Source organism: Anolis sagrei, chromosome 5 (genome assembly GCF_037176765.1).
Source record: "Anolis sagrei isolate rAnoSag1 chromosome 5, rAnoSag1.mat, whole genome shotgun sequence".
In the NCBI taxonomy this organism is placed as follows: domain Eukaryota; kingdom Metazoa; phylum Chordata; class Lepidosauria; order Squamata; family Dactyloidae; genus Anolis; species Anolis sagrei.
In genome coordinates this window covers 170,068,637-170,089,905 of record NC_090025.1, presented here as the reverse complement: position 1 = coordinate 170,089,905, position 21,269 = coordinate 170,068,637, and the positions used below count along the sequence as shown (strand labels likewise).

At 41.3% G+C, this 21,269-nt stretch overlaps 1 protein-coding gene across 1 annotated transcript in view; it reads left to right on the top strand.

The window, feature by feature from the left end:
• The first annotated feature begins 2,169 nt into the window (after positions 1–2,169).
• C5H12orf75 (chromosome 5 C12orf75 homolog) overlaps positions 2,170–21,269 on the top strand; it is a 36,954-nt gene continuing 17,854 nt past the window's right edge. Inside the window, exons 1-2 of the mRNA XM_067468510.1 lie at positions 2,170–2,234; positions 6,708–7,003. Of these exons, the coding sequence (XP_067324611.1) occupies positions 2,170–2,234; positions 6,708–7,003 (361 nt within the window). The remainder of the gene's footprint in view (positions 2,235–6,707; positions 7,004–21,269) is intronic.

Genomic DNA, 21,269 nt, shown 5'->3' with positions numbered 1-21,269 from the left:
GAGGTTGTCTTTGAAGACTCTTCAGAAGCTTCAAAGTGCTGGCTTTAGCCTATAATGTCCTAAATGGTTCCAGCCCAAATGTATCTCCTGCTATGAATCATCTCAGAGATCAAGATCTTCTGGGGAGGCCCTGCTCTCAGTCCCACCTCCTTTGCAGGCACTGTTGATGGGGACGAGAGACAGAACTTTGTAAATAGTTTTTAGCTCCTCTGCCTATCCACAGAAATATAAAGCCAGGGGAAAAAATATTCTCTCTGGGGTATCACTTAAAACTATACCAAACAATAGATTTTCCAGGAAATTATTCTGAGTCAACAAAGATGTGGAGAAATTTAGGCTTAGGCTGCCAGATTTAAGTGCATTTTCAATAAATCAGACGGATTAGCTTTCCCTTTCTTTTGGAAACTGCAGAAGTTTCAAAAGTAAGTTTTGAAGTAAGTTTTATTATGGGATAATTTTCAAATGTTTGCCTCTCATGTAAACAGAAACATTATTCATCCAGTGATTTTGTTAATCAATAGGATCTCCACTTGTTGATAAACATGAGGTTTCCATGAGAAGACAGGAATATCAGCGGATAACGTCTTTGGACCCTATGAATAAGCATCCAAAGTTGGCCATTATGAGAAAGAAAAATGATAGATTGCACTTGATCCATTGCTTTTCCAAAACATTTTGCTGCCTGATGTGAAAAATAACATGGCACATCATCTTTTCCAAGTGGAATCTTTCTTCAGCACTAACAATGAAAATGCAATCTTCACTCCAATTTAGGGATTGCAGGGCAGGTGGCACACAGATCCATCTCCCTTTCAGTATTTGCCATTTGGAACAGCTGCCCATTTTGCCAGATAGGAGTGTTTGATTGGGTGGAAAATGCATTTCTTACATTCTTATGTAGAGTGAAATCCCATATAAGTGTATTTAGAAGCAATTCCCACCGAACCTTTATTATTATTATTATTATTATTATTATTATTATTATGCTGCATTTGTATACTGCCTTTCTCAGCCTGTTGGACTTATTGTTCAGTAACGTGAGAACAAGGCTGCAGCATAATTCCTACACAGTGATCCTATATAGAGAAACCTGGTGCCTACAACAGCTGAATGAGGTGTATGCTGTTAAGTAAATAGTTATTGTATATACTCGAGTATAAGCCGATCAAAATATAAGCTGAGGCACCTAATTTTACCATAAAAACTGGGAAAACATATTGGCTCGAATATAAACTGAGGGTGGAAAATGCAGCAGCTACTGGTAAATTTCAAAATAAAAATAAAAACCAATAAATTTACATTAATTGAGGCATCAGTAGGTTAAATGTTTTGAATATTCACATAAAACTGTAATGTAAGATAAGACTGTCCAACTCTGATTAAACCATTATTCTAACCTTCTTCAATGTAAATGTGCTTATGTATCCTTCCAGTAATAATGAAGAGAGTATTAATTTTTAGAAGTTTATTATTATTATTAAAGTAATAAATGTAATAATAATAATAGAGTAAGATAATGTAAATGTAATAATAACAGTATTAATAGAGTAAATTAATAAATGTAAGAAAAATAATAATAGAGTAAAATAATGAAAATGTAATAATAATAATAAATAGAGCAAAACAATAAATGTAATAATAATAATAATAATAACAACAACAACAACAGAGTAAAACAATAAATAATCTTGACTCAAGTATAAGTCAAGTTTTTTTGGGGGGGGGGCTTTTTCAGCCTAAAAGGGGCTGAAAAACTCGGCTTATACTCAAGTATATATGGCAATTAATGGGATATATTCTGGACTAGAAGGCTTGTGCCATACAACTTGGGGTTCATTTACATTCCAGAAGTTCAAGTCATTGCTCAAGTCATGCAGTTTGACATGACTTGAACTGTCAGTTCAATGCTATGGATGGTTTACCCCACCACAGTAGCACAGCAGGTTAAACCGCTAGCTGCAGGGAATCTGCTGACCAAAGAGTTAACAGTTCCAAGTCATATGTCGAGGTGAACTCCCAGCTGTCAGCCCTAGCTTCTGCCCATCTAGCAGTTTGAAAGCATGTAATGCAGGGAGGTATCATCTTGGCAGGGAGGTAAAAGGGAGCCCCATGCAGACATGCCAGGAACACAATCAGAGAGAAGTCTATGGACAACAGGCTCTTTGGAAAATGGAACAAGAGTACCTCCCGATGACCGGAGTTGAGCATTGCCTCCTGATGCCGGAGATGAAAGGGTAAGGCCTTTACCTCTCTCTGTACATTGCATGTTGTTGTTTATTGTGTAAAAAGGCATTGAATGTTTGCCTTATATATGTAAAACTGAAATCCGCTTTGGGGGCCATTCCTCACAGCCCTCTATCCCAGAATATCAAGGCAGACAATCTCACAATATCTGCTTTGAACTGAGTTATCTGAGTCCACACTCAGATAATGTGGGATTTTCTGCCTTGATATTCTGGGATATAGGGCTGTGTGGAAGGGCCCTGAGTCCCTCCAGGGAGATAAAGCGGAATATAAATGAAGTGTATAAATAAAGTGTATAATGGGATGTAGCTTGGTAAGCTTGAGCAGAGAAGGCTAAAGGCCTGATAAAACTACAATTCCCATGACTCCATAGCATTAAGCAATGCCAGTTAAAGCAATATTAAACTGCATTCATTCTATAGTGTATATGCATCAATAGTTCAGTCCTACATAACTGGGGAATTGCTCAAATGATTCAAGTCTATCTGGACCTTCCACAGAGAAATTGCTTGTTCTTTGTTGCAAATCTTTTCTTTTGTAAAATACCTTTATGAAAAATGCAAGATTTCCACCTTCCTTTTCAAGAAAGGAGAGATTTTCTGATAACAATCTAGATGGACTAATGCAGGAATAAATAATCTGTCGTAATAAAGCATTTAAACCTGTGCAAGCCCAGCTTGATAGGATTAAAATACCTCCCTGTGGTTAAGAAAGTGATGGAGTACTTTCCTCAATAGCAAAAGGATTGCTGATTCAAAGTCTTGATAACATGCCAGCCTATTAACCTTGCTATCCTGTTTTGTCAAATGGCAAACCTTTTATTATTGTGTTTATGCTTTTCCATTTTCAGTAAGATTGGATTTTGCTGCCAACACGTTTCTTGTTCCCAGAGGTCAAAGGAAGCCGATTTGGCCTTGTGGAGGTTGCCAATGAATGACAACTGATGGATATAACTAGACCGTGCCTTAGGACACACAGTATTCAATGTGCCCCAGGACGTTTGTTGTCTTGTTAGGATTTTTTTGAACTCAAGACCTGTATTCTCTGTGTAAGAAAGGGTGAGCAAAGTGAATGCTATTTTGTCTAGCAACTGTTACATTCTGTGTAAAATCTAAAGAAACTTCAGCACAGTCTTGAGTCCCAGTTGTAGAGAGGGAGATGGGATATGAAACAAATAAAGTAAAGTGTTCAAATAAACAAATAAACAAGTAAACAAGTAAACAAATAAAGTCTGAGTGTTCAAAGATTTGGCTAATACCAAATGAGAGCAAGGGTGGACAAATTCTGAAGATACAGGTGCCATTTGCCTGATGAAGAAGTCAGTGAATCACCTTCCAATGAACCTGCAAGACCATTAAATGCTAATCAAGGTGGCCAGTTGGAACATTCACACCTACCTCAAACAGACAAGAGTTCTTTCTTCCACCCTGGACATTTTACAGATATGTAAACCCCATTTTCCTAGTTTCCAACAGACCCCACAACCATCCTCTTTTTCCTTCCTTCTCTTCCTCTTCCCTTTCTCTCTCTCCCCCCCCCCCCCCTTTTTCCTTTCCTCTCCTCTTTCTCCCCTTCCTTCCTTCCCTACCTATTCTTGGACTGCAACCCTCAGCAGTCCTCTGGATCAATCTACCTACTTACCTATCTATCTCTATCTAATCCAGGGGTCCTCAAAGGGCCCAAGGGCCAGATACAGCCCTCCAAGGTCATTTACCCGGCCCTCACTCAGGTTCAACCTAAGTCTGAAATTACTTGAAAGTACAAAACAACAACAATCTTATCTCACCAGCCAAAAGCAAGCCCACACTTCCCATTGAAATATTAAACTTATATTGTTAAAATTGTTCTTCATTTTAATTATTGTATTGTTTTTAAGTGTTTTTCCCACTACAAATCAGATATGTGCAGTGTGCATAGGAATTCATTCATATTTTTTTTCAAATTATAATCCGGCCCTCCAACAGTTTGAGGGACTGTGAGCTGGCCCTCTGTTTACAAAGTTTGAGGACCCCTGATCTAATCTATCTATTTTATCTATCTGGAGGATTGCTGGGAGTTGCAGTCCAGGAGTAGGAAATCGGGATTGGGATGCTCTCAGAGAAATCCAAGGAGAAGAAAGTTTGCAGCTTGGAATCAGTGCATTTGGATCATCCTCCTCTCCTTGTTTTTTGTTTCAACAAATGATCCACTTATTTTGTTTACATCATTGGCAATAATGCAACATATGCATTTTTGTCCATGAATGTAATTGCAGCCATTCCAATTCTGCCCTGGAGATTTCTGTTGTTTGCTGATGGGCCTGAATAAAGAATGTGACCCTCTACTTTTCAAGTAACCTGAGAACCTTTTAGGAACCATGTGAGGCAAGCAAGAAAGAAAAAGCTTCAAAAATGCAATGCAATTGTTTTTATTGCAAGGGTTATTTAACATGTGCACAACTCAGCTATTCTAAGTACAACTTGAACATATGGTGTGCTATTTGCATTTAGAGAAACCATTTATGTTATGTATTAAAAATACTTTGTGGTAACAGATGCTTTTAAACATTATAAAAGTAAAGGTAAATGTTGTTGGAGCATGTAAAAACCAGTTGGTGAGTGTGTTAACTGAAAAATGCAAAGCATGAAACTGATTGGTTGGAGCACGCCCAAGAGGCTAGCTGAGCCTGGGAGTTTTGGCAACTCTTACATGTTTAGATTTTCTGTGCAGGGGGCTTACCAAGACAGTATTTTCTGCTTCTGGGCTGCTGGAAGAAGATTCTTCACATGGATACCCAAGGACCATTTTGAATCTCTCTCAAAGGACACTGTGTAAGTCAGTGCAATTGTTCACATAACTGTATATATGTTGTTCTGCATAACAAAGGGTAAACACCTTATTCTTTACTGATAATCTGTGTGACATATCTTTTTTTCTAGCAAGACAGTACGTGAATTGATAAAGACTTGAATTACATGTGATTTTCATTCCGCCACAAAGGTTTTCCCTGACATTAAGTCTAGTTGTGTCTGACTCTAGAGGGTGGTGCTCACCTCCATTTCTAAGCCAAAGAGCTGGCTTAGGTCATGTGGTCTCTAGGTTATGTTAAAGTGGTGTCAAACAGCATAAATTCTTCAGTGTGTAGATATCTCCAGAGCAGTTTGCAAACATTTGTAGTCCCTGCTGGATATTCAAAACAATATCCAAATGTATATTCTAATGAAACCAAGTTATTCCAGTATCTGTTTTGCTGTAACTTATAGTGTCTAAAAGGGCCCCCAGTGGCACAGGAGGTTAAACTGCTGGGCTGCTCAATTTGCTGAATAAAAAGTTGGCAGTTCAAATCCAGGGAGTGTGGTGAGCTCCTGTCATTAGGTCCACCTTCTGCCAACATATCAGTTCGAAAACATACAAATGCAAGTAGATCAATAGGTACCGCTCTGGTGGGAAGATAATGGCACTCCATGCAGTCATGCTGGCCACATGACCTTGGAGGTGTCAGCTTAGAAATGGAGATGAGCACCACACCCCAGAGTCAGACATGACTGGACTTAATGTTAGGGAACAACTTTTACCTTTTAATATATAATGTTAATATTGTGCTATGATAACAATAATATATTGTATTTACTTTTTACTTGTAAGCCGCTCTGAGTCTCCATCGGAGTGAGAAGGGCGGCATCAGGCCTGTAGCGAGGGGGTGGTTTTAGGGGTTCAACCCCCCCCCCGAAATGTTTCAGATTTTTTTAAAAAACCCGGTTTACTCATGAATTTTAACTGGTTAACCAAATCCCCATGCTAAGTCTATGAGATGCAAAAAAATAAGAATCCCTCCAGAACTGTAAGCACTATCTCAAGCAAATATTGACAATTTATTCACACTGTCATTACTTGCAGCAATAGCCGATGTAGTGAAGCAACCAAGTTGGGGGGGGGGGGTGTTAAATGCTCTCATTAAGGAGGCCAGACTTGGTGGAGGTGGTTGACAGGGGTGGAGCTGCAGGCTATTGAAGGATGCTCTGCCCCCTGCTGTGCTCTTTGCTTCAGCGTGAGCTAGGACGCAGGTTTCAACCCCACCCACCCCAAAATTTTCAACCCCCCCCCGAAATTTTCACCCCCCCCAAATTTCAACCCCCCCCCAAAAAAAAATTGGCAACCCTCCCCGAAATTTTTTTCTGGCTACGGCCCTGGGCAGCATATAAATGTTGCAAATAAATAAATAAATAATTCTGCCTTGATATTCTGGTATATAGGGCTGTGTGGAAGGGCCCTGGGTTGTCTGAATCCACACTGCCCTATATCCCAGTTCAAAGCTGAAAATGTGGGGTTCTGTTTAGCTTTGTTGAAGGATTCAAAGTCAGGGAAGCAAAAGCGACTTGAGCATCTTTTCCTCCCTTTCGAATTCCCGCTCACTTCCGCTCGGGCCAATGGGAGGGCGCGGTTCAGGATGCAGGGGCCGCTGATAGGCCAGCGCTGTTGCCAAGGCGACGGGTGGGGAAAAGGAGGAGGAAGGAAAGGAGGAGGGTACCTTCGGCGCCGGCTTGGGTCCGCCTCCCTTGGCTCCTGGCGCATCCACCGTCTTGGGCGGCTGAGTCGGGGCAGAGCCTTTGCCGGGAGGCGGAGCGGCTGCGTGGGCCCTGGTCCCGCCTCACTTCCACCTGGGGACGCTCTCGCCTCCTCTTCTTTCTCCTCCTCCTCCTCCTGCAAGTAAGCAAAGCCGGGCAATACTACGAAGAGATGGGTTGCGGGAAGTCCACGGCCACTACAACAGGCAGCCGAGGTGAGGAGGGAGGGAAGAGGTGGGCAAACAAGGGAGGAGGAGGAAGGACAGGAAAGCGGCAGGATCCACCGGGAAAGGGGATGCGGGAGCTTGTTGAGGGAGGAGAGGGCAAGGAACACCCAAAAGAGAGGGTCGGGAAGGGCAGGAAGGGAAGGCACGCTTTCTCCCCTTCGTTCTCTTTCTCCTTCTTCTCTTTCGAGAGCGAGAAGACTCCTGAGTGAAGCCGAACCTCCGTCTCGTTTGCTCTTTTTTGGAGACAGGGCTTCTAGAACTGGGTGGAAACTTCGGGTGCATCTACACCAGGCATGGGCAAACAGAGAAGCCTCCCACAAGGATGGTAAAACATCCAAACATCCGAGAGTCCCCTGGGCAACGTGCTTGCAGACGGCCCATTCTCTCACACCAGAAGCGACTTGCAGTTTCTCAAGTCGCTCCTGACACACACACACACACACACACACACACACACACAAAGGGGGGGGGCAAACTTTCTGACTTGGAGGACTTGGCTGGCTGGTTATGGAAGGAAGGAAAGAGAGAAGGAAGGATGAAAGGTTGGAAGGGAAGGATGGAAGAAGGAAAAAGAGAAAGACAAAAGGATGGAAGGAAAAAGGGAATGAGAGATGAAGGGAGGAAAGAGGGATGGAAGGAAAGACAAACGGAAAGGAAGGATGAAAGGGTAGAAAGGAAGGATGGAAGGAAGGAAGGGATGGAGGAAGGAAAAAGAGAAGGACCAAAGGGAGGAAGGTAAGGATGGGAGATGGAGGGAAGGCGGGAGGAAAGAGGGAAGGAAGGAAAGGCAAATGGGAGGGAAGGAAGGATGAAGGGTGGAAGGAGAAAGAGGGAGAGAGGGAAGGAAGGACAAAAGAGTGGACGGGAAGGAAGGAAGAAGGGAGAGAGAAAGGAAAGAGAGAAGGAAGGAAGGATGAAAGGGTGGAAGGGAAGGAGGAAGGAAAAGAGAGGAAGGACAGAAGGATGGAAGGAGAAAGAGGGAGTGAGAGATGGAGGGAGGAAAGAGGGAAGGAAGGAAAGACAAAAAGAAAGGAAGGATGAAAGGGTGGAAGGGAAGGATGAAGGAAAGCAGGAAGGACGAAAGGGAGGAAGGGAAGGATGAGAGAGGGAGGGAGGGAGGGAGGGAGGGAAGGAAGGAAAGACAAAAGGGAAGGAAGGAAGGATGAAAGGGTGGAAGAAAAAAGAGGGATAGAGGAAAGGAAGGAAGGACAAAAGAGTGGAGGGGAAGGAAGAAGGGAGAGAGAAAGTAAAGAGAGAAGGAAGGAATAATAGGATGATGTGAGAGAGGAGGGCCTGAGAAAAAAGCACCTCCTCTCCAGCTCTAGGGCCTGGGTTTACCCATATCTGATTCATACCAGGTGTTTTGGACATCAGTTCCCACAATTCCTAACAGGCTTAAGTGGCTGAGGAGGGAAGGGAAAGGGCCTGAGGCTATTAGGAATTGTGGGAGTTGAAGTTTTAAACACCCAGAGGCCCTGAGTTGGCCCAGGACTGGGTTGCTGTGAGTTTTCCCAGTTGTATGGCCATGTTCAGAAGCATTCTCTCCTGACGTTTCACCTGCATCTATGGCAGGCATCCTCAGAGATTGTGAGGTCAGTGGGAAACTAGGAAAATGGGGTTTATATATCTGTGGAATGTCCAGGGCAAGAGAAAGAACTCTTGTCTGTTGGAGGTGGTTGTGAATGTTTCAGTTGGCCACGTTGATTTGCATTTAATGGCCTAGCAGTTTTAAGGTCTGGCTTCTTACTGCTTAGGGGAATCCTTTGTTGGGAAGTGATTAGCTGGCCCAGGATTGATCTACATTGTGGAATGACTGGAATTATGCACTTTATTTGTTAATATGTATACTGTTTTTATGTGTTTTATATTAACTCTTAATTGGTTTTATCTAAGGGGATGTTTTTATAGTTTTATAATTTATTTTACCGGCATTGAATTCTTGCCAGAGTTGTAAGCCACCTTGAGTTCCCTGAGGGGTTAGAAAGGCGGGGTAGAAATGAAGTAAATAAATAATCCCCCCCCCCCCTCCCGGTGATGCAGTGGGTTAAACTTCTGAGCTTGCTGACCGAAAGGTCGGCTGTATTGTCGAAGGCTTTCATGGCTGGAAACACTAGGTTCTTGTGGGTTTTTTCAGGCTATAGGGCCATGTTCTAGAGGCATTTCTCCTGACGTTTTGCCTGCATCTATGGCAAGCATCCTCAGAGGTAGTGAGGTCTGTTGGAATTAGGACAATGGGTTTATATATCTGTGGAATGGCTGGGGTGGGGCAAGGAGCTCTTCCCTGCTGGAGCTAGGTGTGAATGTTTCAACTGACCACCTTCATTAGCATTTGAAGGCCTGCCTAAGCCTGGGAAAATCCCCTGTTGAGAGGTGTTGAGATGTGCCTGGTTGTTTCCTCTCTGCTGTTTTGCTGTTGTAATTTTAGAGTTTTTTTTAATACTGGTAGCCAGATTTTGTTCATTTTCATGGTTTTTTCCTTTCTGTTGAAATTGTCCACATGCTTGTGGATTTCAATGGCTTCTTGAATCCGGGGATTGGGGTGAGCTCACATTGTTAGCCCCACCTCCTGCCAACCTAACAGTTCAAAAACATGCAAATGTGAGTAGATCAATAGGTACCGCTCCAGCAGGAAGGTAACGGTGCTCCACACAGTCATGCTGGCCACATGAGGTGTTGTGGAGGTGTCTACGAACAACACCAGCTCTTTGGCTTAGAAATGGAGATGAGCACCACCCCCCAGAGTCAGACACGACTAGACTTAATGTCAGGGGAAACTTTTACCTACCTACCTAAATAAATAAAATAATGTTAACTGCCATGGCTCAATGCTGCACTCTTTGGCAGAGAAGGTTAAAGACCTTGTAATTCCTGTAGCCTTGAGCCACATCAGTCAAGGCAGTGTCAAATTGCATTACTTCTACAGATGCACCCTCAGTGTCGCTTGATCCAGCTTGACTGCTTTGAGAGATGCTGGGCATTTAAACTTGACTTGTGTGTGTTTGGATGTATGGTCCACAGCTGTGGTTTATTTCAGAATCCTTCTCCCCCTTGTTTTCTCCCACCATCACCCTCTTCAAGAAACAGAAAACAAAGCTTGGGGTCTTTTTTTGTCAAGTTCCCCCTTTTCCTCTCCTAGTGTGTGTTCATAGTCAAGCAGAGGAGACTTTCCAAAGTATGCTTTCCAAAGTATGCTCTGCTAGATGGAAATCAGGTGCCTCAGCACAGTATAGGCACCCAGTTGCATCTGATGGTGCAAGCCAAGCAGAATCAGCCCTGGTTGGTACTTGAGATGCATCTCTACATACTGTAGAATTGGTGCAGTTTGGCACCACTTTTGTTCAGTGCTATGGAATCCCTGCTAGGACACTCTGATGGCACAGCAGGTTACACAGCTGAGTTGCCAAACTTGCTGAACGAAAGGTTGGCCATCCAAATCCAGGGAGTGGAGTGTGCTCCCTCTGTCAGCCCCTGCTTCTGCCAACCTAGCTGTTCAAAAACTTTATTTTTAAATCCCGCCACCATCTTCCTGAAGGGACTCGGGTGGCTTACAAGTGGGACAAGCCTAGCAACAAGGAAGTTAGACCAGTAAAACATATTAAAAACACAATAAACATATAAACAATCTAATGACACAATTTAAAACAGTAAGATATAAAACATCATTAGAATAAATCAAAGCCAATCTCAATAGTCAGAAGCAGGACTATGGTGGGCAGATCAAAATGAGAGAGGGCTGGGCATGGGCTTGTGCAAAAACAGTTTATAGGGCAAGGGCTGGGGCAAAGTGCTGAGATTCAAAGTGCTGAGATTCAATCCGATGGTCGATTAGGCTGGGCAATCATGGCAGTAGATCAATAGGTACCACTCCAGCAGGAAGGTAACAGCACTCCATGCAGTCATGCTGGCCACATGACCTAGGAGGTGTCTACGGACAATGCCAGCTCTTTGGTTTAGAAATGGAGAGGAGCAACTCCCCCCCCCCCCAAGTCAGACACAAGTAGACTTAATATCAAGGGGAAATCTTTATCTTTACTATGGAATCCTAGAAGTTATAATTTTGTGAGGTACCAGTATTCTTTGGCAGACTAAAGCCCTCGTAAAACCAAAACTCTGATGATTAGCACTGAGTCATAGCAGTTAAGGTGGGGTCAAACTGCATTCATTCTACAGTGCAGATGCACCCAATTGATGTCCGGTGCTGCAGAGGAAGGAATTCATCATAGGGTTACCATAAGTTGATGGACAACTTCAAGAAACACACATAACTAAATATCCAGATGGGAGAGATTCCACATGAAGTCTGTCTTGTTCTAAGGCAAGAGCAGAATGCCTGTCTTGGCTATCAAGTGCCTCACTGGGCATAACCTTTTGCCTCCTTGGCTAAGGATGTAGGCAGGAGGGAGCAGGAGATGGATTGAAAATAGTTATGACCCTTCCCTGCAGCTGATCGTTTGGTGTGACTTCTCTATGTCTGCTGGAGTCCATGATATATTCCCTGTCACCTTGAAAATTATCCCTGCATCCTCTTTCCCCCATACTATAAAAGGCTCTTTCTTTTCAGCCACTTAACATGCAGATGGCTCAGGGTGGGAATGACTGACTTTGCATTCATGTGCTTCTTTGTCAGCACATGAATGCAAAGTCCTTTATGAATAACACTTATATTAGTGGCTGCAGTGATTCTGATTCAAGTCTGTGGCAATTAAAGTCAGGGAAGCTTCACTCTGACACAAAATATGACCAATAACCATCCCTTAATCAACATTTCACATCTCCAACGACCTCTTGATATAATTTTCAAAACTTGTGATCTAGCGTCAGCCTGCTCAATTGAATTTATGATCCATTCACATTTCACATTATGCTGCTCTATAATCAATCAAGAAACTATCCCATGACTCCAAGCTGTTATGATCCCATGAGAGCTTTTCTCGGGCAATCCTGGAACTGGATGTGCTTCATGGTAATCCCTTTTAAAAAGTGTTTTGTTATTTTTATGACATTATTATCTATATAATATTAGGTTGTAATTATTTAAACTTACAGTAACTGTCGAAGTGGCATGTATTTCCCAAATATGCTTGCATTCTCCAGTCTCGTACATGCTTACCTATGGATAAGTCTTACTGAACTCGGTGTGGTTTAATTCATAAGCCGAGGGTACATCTACACCAGTGGTTCCCAACTTTTTTTTTTACAGGGACCACTTTGACCAGGGACCACTTTCCAACATTAGTACTGAAAGGTTACGAATCAGTTTTTGGTCAACTTTAGATTCGGTTTGGTTATTTGGCGGGCTGATTCAGAAAACTGCATTGGATAGACTGCATCAGCTCTAGTTTCTGATATAGAACATATGCCATCCAGTAGTCACCATCTGCTCGCCCACAGAAAACCATATTTAATAATCTAGAGCTGATGTGGTAGTAGTAATCTTTTGTGGGTAGTCAGCCTCTCCCCTTCTAATATCCCTGTTGCTTTGGCACCATAAGAGGGTTTTGTGAGATCAGTCGCTCTTGTTGCCGCGTACTTTCAAGGCAACGATGTAGTAATGATGAGGCCGCGGACCATATTTTCGTTCTTGCAAACCACTGGTGGTCCATGGACCAATGTTGGGAACCACTGATCTACACTGTAGATGAACTGACACTACTTTAATTGCCATGGCTCAGTGCTATGGAATAATGGAATTTGGAAGATAAATTGTTGCTAGTGAGACAAAATTCTAACTAAATGTGTCCAATAAATCCATCTAATAGGAAGAGATGCCTTTTTGACATCCTCTTTCACTAGGACAACTCAAGTCTTCTTGGGTTCACTTCTATGCGGTTTGACATCACTTGAACTGACGGCTCACTTTGACTAAAGATATTTAAACAGCCTTTCTAGTCTGGAAAACTCCAGATGTTGGCTTGTTGTGAGCTTTCTGGGCTGTATGGCCATGTTCCAGAAGCATTCTCTCCTGATGTCTCTCACACACCTTTGGCAGGAATCCTCAGAGGTTGTGAGGTCTGTGGGAAACTAGGCAAATGAAGTTTATATATCTTTGGAATGAAAGTGTGAATTGTAACAGTCGCACTTGCTTCAAACAGACAAGAGTTCTTTCTCCCACCCTGGATATTCCACGAATATAGAAACCCCACTTGCATAGTTTCCAACAAACCTCACAATCTCTGAGGTTGCCAGCCATAGATGCGAGCGAAACATCAGGAGATAATGCTTCTGGAACATGGCCATAGAGCCTGGAAAACTCACAGCAACCCAGTGATTCCAGCCATGAAAGCCTTCCACTCCAGATGTGTTGGAGTATTCAGTACCCACATCAAACACATTTTAAATACACCAGGTTGGGAAAATCTGCCAGCATACATTTATAACTGTCCTTGAATGAAGTACAAGAGCCATTTAACGTGGACTCTGACCCCCATTAGAACAAGGAGTAAATTAGGTGGAAATAGTCTTTACAAACATAAATTTGCTATTTGTTGAGAATAAATACGTTTTTTTTAATAAAAGATTTACTTGGATAAATCAAACACTGCCCAGATGCTAAATGAGCTTGAGTTCCAGGAACTCTGAAGCCTTATCTTTGCAAAAATGTTCACAAAGCTTGCAAACTTGCATTTTGCAAACATGTTACGTAATTTGAAGTAATTAGCTAACAGTTAAGAGGAAGATTAAACATTTTCATCTAGGTCATATGCTAGAGAATGGTTGGTTTTGTTATCATGTGTTGTACATTACTGAGTACATTACTTACATCAAGTCATGAATTATTGTAATGTAAATGTCGTGGCAAAAATGGGAACCGGTTGAAGTTTTCATGTAATTAAAAATAAAATGTGGTAACCAACAGGTTGTTTGAGGGGTACAGCTGACCTCCCAAGTAGCATTAATCCAGTTCCTGAAAATCTTTAAGATTTTTAACTGAGATGCAGTTAAAATGTAGTCATAATTTGAGTGCTAAAGAAAAGCTGCTTGAGTTGCGTAAAAGGGACTTTTCTCATGCTTTACAACTGTACTTTTGCTTAGACTTTGGCTGACTCTACATTACTATATAATGCAGTTTGGAACTGTATTGTATAGTTAGTGTTGAAGATTAATGGAATGCAGTTTAACTGCATTTAACTGCATCATTTGAGTCTCCACTGACCAGATACTTCTGTTCTAAACTGCATCATGTGGTAGTGTATATCCAGACATTATGTCATGTGCTATCTTTGTCTTCATACTCTATATCTGTGAAGATTATCTTATTACAAGATGAGAATTTTCCTAAGAGTCAGTTTGTTTTGTTTTGTTTTTACTGCACTTCTTTGAATTGCAAGACTGAAAAAGGGTCTTACAAATATTTTAATTTATAAAAAGGAGGTTAGAAAAGATTTCTCAGTCTTCTGAGATGGACACAGAAGCTGTGAATCATATCCTTCACTTCTTTTAATTTCATTTTATTGGGTTTTTGACTGAGACCCGATATACGGTGCCATATAATGCAATTTGGTCAGTGTAGATTTATATAATGCATTATATATATATGATGCATTATTATATTAAACAGCATTATTTAAGTCAGTCTACACAGACCAAACAATGCAGTTTGAAACTGCATTATATGACAGTGTAGATGGGGCCTAAACTGCATCCTCACTTGCAGAATTATAGCAGGTTTATACCACATTAAGTGCAATTGCTCAATGGTATGGAATCCTGGGATTTGTAATTCTGAGAGATTTTGACCCATCACTGTTAGAGAGCTCTAGTGCCACAACAAACTACGAATCCCAGGACTCTATAGAATGAATCCATGGCAATTATAATGGTATAAACTGCTATAATTCTGTGGTGTGGATGGTCTCTTTAGGCCTCTTTCCATAGTAGATGGCTTCTCTGTGTGTGAGCTACTTAGAAAAATAAAATTCTTTGAGTGTCCTTGGTGGTCACAAAAACTCCAGAAAACAGCTGATGAAATGACTTACTTTTCAACTTCTATTGTCTCAGAAATTACTTTTGTAGGTGTTGTCCCTGCTTGGTGATGTTACCTAACCTTTCATTATATAAGGATTGTTATTTTCTATTACAATCATTATATGGTTGCATTTCATTTTGGTCTGATAATTACAAAATCAGCCAAGATGGAATTTGACCATTCTTGCTCTGAAATTTCTTTAAACAACAGATTTACAAAAAGAAAATGACCCTTCTTATGAGAAGGAGTAAACACACCGGAAGAAAATAATGTTGATTGCTCCAAACCGGAGTATTGTGGGAGTCTGTGTTACAAAAGCATAATAGATGAGGCTAGTGACAAGTTTAATTGGACTTTACCCTGGCTGTCACTTGCAATTTTTCAGCTGTTGCCCATGCAAGTAGATGTTTCTTGCCCACATATAGAGCACCATGTGTTCCCTATTTGAATGGATGAGAGCCAGAAGATTGCCTCTTGTGCATTTTTCCTGGGAATAGAAGGAAGACCAGGAGGACAGCTGAGCTCTTATTTCCTAGGAACCGGACAAGGTCAAGTGTATTTATTCATTTAGAAGACTTACAATCTGATTTCCAACTGACTGCTCTTCAAGGAGGCTTTCAGTAGGTTTTTCATAACACGCACATCACATCCATATAACTGCAAGCTATTAGCTCTCCAGCTGATAGATGGGGCAGTATGTTTATCTTCAGCGTTTTAGTTCCAGGGTAAATGTCAATTAGAATTCAGTGTTTTTTGTGGCAGGGAGGAGAGAAGAAGAGCACCTTAGTGCCACTCCATCTTCAACTGACTGATGAGACCAGTCATGCCTTCTCCTTGCAGGCAGATGGTGCAACCCCCTGATATCCTTTGGCCTCCTCTCAGAAGGCAGGATGTGCTTCTCATTCAAATGTACCATTGTTTTTCCTCTTCTAGTTTATTTTTTTCCTGTAGGGTTTTATGGGAGATATTTGCATTTTCATTTGTTTTTTTAAGAGAGATAGGGAACCTCTGACCCACCAGATGTAACCTTAGGATGGTCCAACTGGTCTACAAGTTTCTTCAGCAGTTCTCTCCTGTCAGTTGTCAAATACTCGTATAAGAAGCATTTGAAGATATGGAAATGTCTTCAAAGACCTTCATAGAACTAAGCTGTGTTTTGGAGGCTTGAAAGCCATAATATGGAACTGCTCTCTGCTTTGTTAGCTGGATGGCAGTCTTAGTATTTTTTTAATGTAGGAACCTGTTGGATGGAACCAGTCCATGCTTGTAGCCAATAGGTTTGTGTAATCCAGGTAAACCACGATCTGTTTTGGTGCCCTAGATTTCAATGGAGGTCCCGATCCATTTTTTGGGAGCCTCCCAAATTAAGGACAGAAATTCATTTTCGATCTAGGAAACTGCAATATTCATTTTCTATCCAGCCCATTGGTGCCAATTTGGGGGGGGGGGGGGCTTCCCACAGGCCCCCCTTCCCATCGTTTTAGGCATTGTTTGTCATTATATCCTTCATTAAGTCCTGGATTAAAAGCATAAAAGTTAAGATACCAGTCTTTCTGCAATTGTTTTCCTTCTGTCTGTAGAGGAGACCGGAATTAAAGCTTCCTTAAAGTTGTTTCAACTCTAGAGGAGACAGGAGCTGCAGGCACATTCACTCTCTCCCTGCAGCAGGCAGTTTTCCAGTCATTTTAAGTAGGCTTCCCAATTCCCATATTTTGAGACAACCCCATTCGCAGGTTGGATTGCAAGGAGGAAGAGCCAGCCAAAGGCTGTAGGTCAGCGAAAGCAGAGGCCAGGAATAGCTCCATCATCACTGGCTCCTTGTGTAGAAGCAAGGAAAGTAAGAAAGCACATGGGTACTCTCTCCCTTTGGCTAGGGCAAAGGGATAGAGCACACTTTGTGTGTGGGTGGTGGGAAGAGGTCCATGATGTACATTTTGCCTCAGTGGCCCACAGTTGCTTCAAGGTTGGGAACCACTGCTCTAGACAGTAGAGAGTGGTAATTCTTATTGCTATAATGGTATTAAGGACAGAAGAGCTGGAAACCCTTACCAGAGGTAGTCACTAATTTTGCTTAAAAAAGAGAACTTGCAGTTTAAATCATCTGCGTTGTACATAGCTTCTGGAGGTATTCTAGGTTGTATTGAAATATCGATCTTCATGGATCAAGGGATAAAAGCTATTGTCTTAGTCTTTCCATCATCGCTAATGGGTTGAAAAATATCCTGAGGTTGAGTCTTGATCTTCCACTAGAATATAAAATAAAAATAGTTCTAGCTGGAAGAGGGATTGTGTTTCTTTATAAACTTCTCTACTCTGAACTGGGGGTTGCATGCGGTGAATAATAATTAGGTAGTATTTTGTTACAAAGAAAATCATATTTTTCTGATCAAATTATGCAAATAAAGTTACATGTATATATTTCTGGAAAGTATAATCTGCTTACAAAAATGATTGTTAAAAACCATATGGATAAAGCACTCTGCCTATTTCAAACCGGACAAAATGGAATGACATATAGAGAATGTACTCTTTATGAAGCTACACAGGGTAGTGTAGTAGTTTAATTGGGTTTGGTTTCAAGGAGCCCAGGATTTCAATTCCAACTTGGCCATGGAAACCACTAGGTGACTTTGGGTAAGTCATATCCTGTCCCCCGGCTTCTGGTCCTCCATCTGATGAGGTCCTTTGTCACACCACAAGTGAAGAGGGCAATTGCAAGCTGCCTCTAAACAAATCATGCTGAGAAGATCACGTGAAAAGTTTGCCTTTGGGTCACCATAAGTCAGAAATAATGTCAAGGTAGGCAACAACAACACTCGATAAACAAGGTATTTCTATGGCCAGAAGGATTATGCAGATCAGAGAAGGAACAAAGTAAGACCAGGTCATATAATAGAAACGTTTATAATGAGCAGCACGTATTTTCAGATATGCTGTGTCAGGGTTTGGACCTAGTATCTGTTTTAAAGGATATGCTGTAGCCTTGGAACATCTCAGCATAGGCTAAAAAAATCCTGCCACTATTGATTGACAGTAGCCAGATTCTACCTATCTGGAACTGGAGAAAAGGGCAACATAATATGAGCTACAAAACCCTCATATTTTGTCTCATAGTCATTCTAGTGTATGCAGGGTGGTCAAATCATAACAGCCTCCCAAGTTTCTGCCTCTTTTCAATTGTCACAGATGACAGATTGCCAAGCTAATGGCTTAGAAACAATGAAGATCTACTGCTGTTTCATAGAGTACAACTTAACATACGGACCAGCTTTTCCCAAATTGGCATCTTCTAGATCAGGGGTTCACAAACTTTTTATACAGCGGGCCAGGTCACAGTCCCTCAAACTGTTGGAGGGCTGGAATATAATTTGAAAAAAGCATGAATGAATTCCTATGCACATGCACATATCTTATTTGTAGTGCAAAATAAAAACCCACTTAAAAACAATACAACAATTAAAATGAAGAATTTTTTTTAAACAAATATAAACTTATTAGTATTTCAATGGGAAGTGTAGGCCTGCTTTTGCTGATGAGAAAGGATTGTTGTTGTGTGCTTTCAAGTTCTTTCAGACTTATGTTGACCCTGAGCGAGGGCTGGGTAAATTACCTTGGAGGGCCGTATTCGGCTTCTGGGCCGTAGTTTGAGGACCCCTGTTCTTGATATTAGGATCACAATTTCCATCATTTGCAACAATTGCAGCCATTGGCTGTGTTTGCTAGTGATGCATGTTGTAATTGGACATTTCTGGGGGTGCTGTGTTGCAGAAGATAGTTGAGAACAGAGGATACTTTAAAGGAGCTTTAAGTATGTATCTTAAACCATGAATGAAACAAAGATATGTTTTCTAACATGGGCCTTGCATAGCCATCAATTTGTCAGCTTCTTGTCGAGTCTGTCCTTGGTGAGAAATCTGAGTTGATTATCGTGCAGTATGTGAAGCACCCTTTAGGGAAGCTGAGCGGTGTCCCATTGTGTTTACTATTGCTTTATTTTTATTTGTTGCAGCAGAATGTCTGTCTGCATTCACAATATAAGAGCTAGGAGAGACAGTGAAGGTCAAATTGCAGGCTGGGGAGCCTACTGGAAGGTCAGAGAAAGTTTCAAGGTTGCTGTTTCAAGTAGAGCATGTAAGATTAAAAGCGATCATTCCTCAAAGGAGACTTTCCTCATGGGTCACTGCATTTGACATGCCTCCTTATGTGAGAACAGACAGTCTTTCTGCAGTTGAAGTGATCCAGCAGAGAGATAATTTTAAAAAGTCAAGGGCAGAATAGTGACTCACATCAAGAGGTCTTGAGCAACCTCCTGAGAACTTCAGACTCATAGTCTTACATTTGAATTATTACAATTTACAGCTTTATTACTTTCAGTATATTTAAGTTGATTAATTAATTGAGGTGTCCAAGCATATTTTTTCCAATATGGAAATTGCTTTCACACCAATCCTGTTCAATTAATAATATTCCATGAGATACAAAAGAATGAAACAAATGAAAAATTCTTCAGACTTTTTCTGGTTTTAACCCTACAGAGAACTACTACTACAGGTTCAATATTGCATATCAGGAAATCAAAATGTTCAGAATCCAGATCCAGAATTATCCACACGGGTGGATGAGATCATTTTACCTTTGCTTACTACTGGTTCAGTGTATGCAAACTTTGTTTCATGCACAAAGTTGTTTAAATACTACATTCATTTAACCTGCATTTAAGGTATATGCAGCATAAAGGAGTTTCAGGTTTACATATAGGTCGCATTTCTAAGATACCCCATTCTGTATATTCAAATCTGAAAATATAGTGTTCCCTCACTTTTCGCGGGTGTTACATTCCATGACCACCCGCAAAAAGATTAAAAAGTGAAAATCTGCGAAGTAGGGATGCTATATTTATCTTAATATTTATACATTATTTTAGTAGTTCTACACTATTTTAAGTCTTTATAAACCCTCCCCACACACTTATACACTACATAACCCTTTCCCTCTACCTTATAAACAAAATCCTTCAGTTACTTTAGTTGATCAGCAACTTTTAGAAAGCACTCCACTTCCATTGGGCATATATAAGAAGTGTCCACGCGTGCATGTGCAGTCTAACCCTTATGTTTCCTTACCCCCTTCTGCTGCAAGTCTACCCAATAAAGGCCTCTGGAGCCACTTCTAGAGCTGCGGTAGTGCAGTAGGCCACACTTTGTGATCAGCAGGCCTTTCCCACCATGCCTTAGACCCAGCCCACACACCAGCCTCCTTTTCTGAGGTCCATTGGCCTCAGAAAGGAAAAAAAACACAAAACAGTTAGTCCGCGAAAAGCGAACCACGAAGGAGCGAAGGATTACTGTAATATAATAATAATAATAATAATAATAATAATAATAATAATAATTTCTAGACTGCCCTCTCTCCCAAAAGGGACTCAGGGCAGTATACTGAAAAGTCCTTCGCAAAGGTTATTTGCAAAAGCCAGATGGAACAGAAATTGTTTCAGTTATCAACAGAAGGACAGCAAGGAAGGGCCCATTACAACTTCCCTGGGTTAGTATTAAATGCTGGGTTCCTATTGCCTGCCTTCCTCCCCCCATAATGAAGCTTCAAATCAGCAAAGTGTATGTGTGTTATTAAAAATTCTTGCTCAGGTGGCTGTGACACGATAGTCCCTCAAGTAGCAACTTAAGCAGAATTTAATCAACAGCAGGGAACAGTTCATTTAATGAATGGCTTCTTGATAACAATAAACATAAATGCTGGTCCACTGCCTTTTCCCAATGTTACAATTTTGTTAGTTTGCAGTTGTCCCTGAACTACAACCTACTGTTCTCTTCTTTTGGATTCTCCACTCATATCCGACTCCAAAAGTCAGTTAAATGGTCAGAATTTTCCATTTCATTTCCCTTCTCCCTTCTGAAGTATAAGTGTTATTGGGCTGATTATGTAAGTTAGTCCTTATTGTGGGTCACAGGTGGGACTATTGCCGTATATTGCAATTTGAGGTTGGCTTAATATCCTAGCTTGTTCATAAGCAGCTGAAGATTGACTGCAATACTCTTGACTGTCATACCTATGGAGTGGCATAGGTGGGGAGGCAGTGGCAGATGCCATGGGAGGGACAGCATGGGAGGTACTCTCTGTCAAGAAAGAAAGTATCCCTTTTCTATGGAGGGAAACAAGCATTGTGTTACTCCTAAAAATGTAATGAGTAACAAATTTATTGTTTAAAAGTAAAAATTCTGAGGTCTACTATGGCTTCCCAGCAGTAGTATTGTTCTGGCTAAAAGTGAGGGA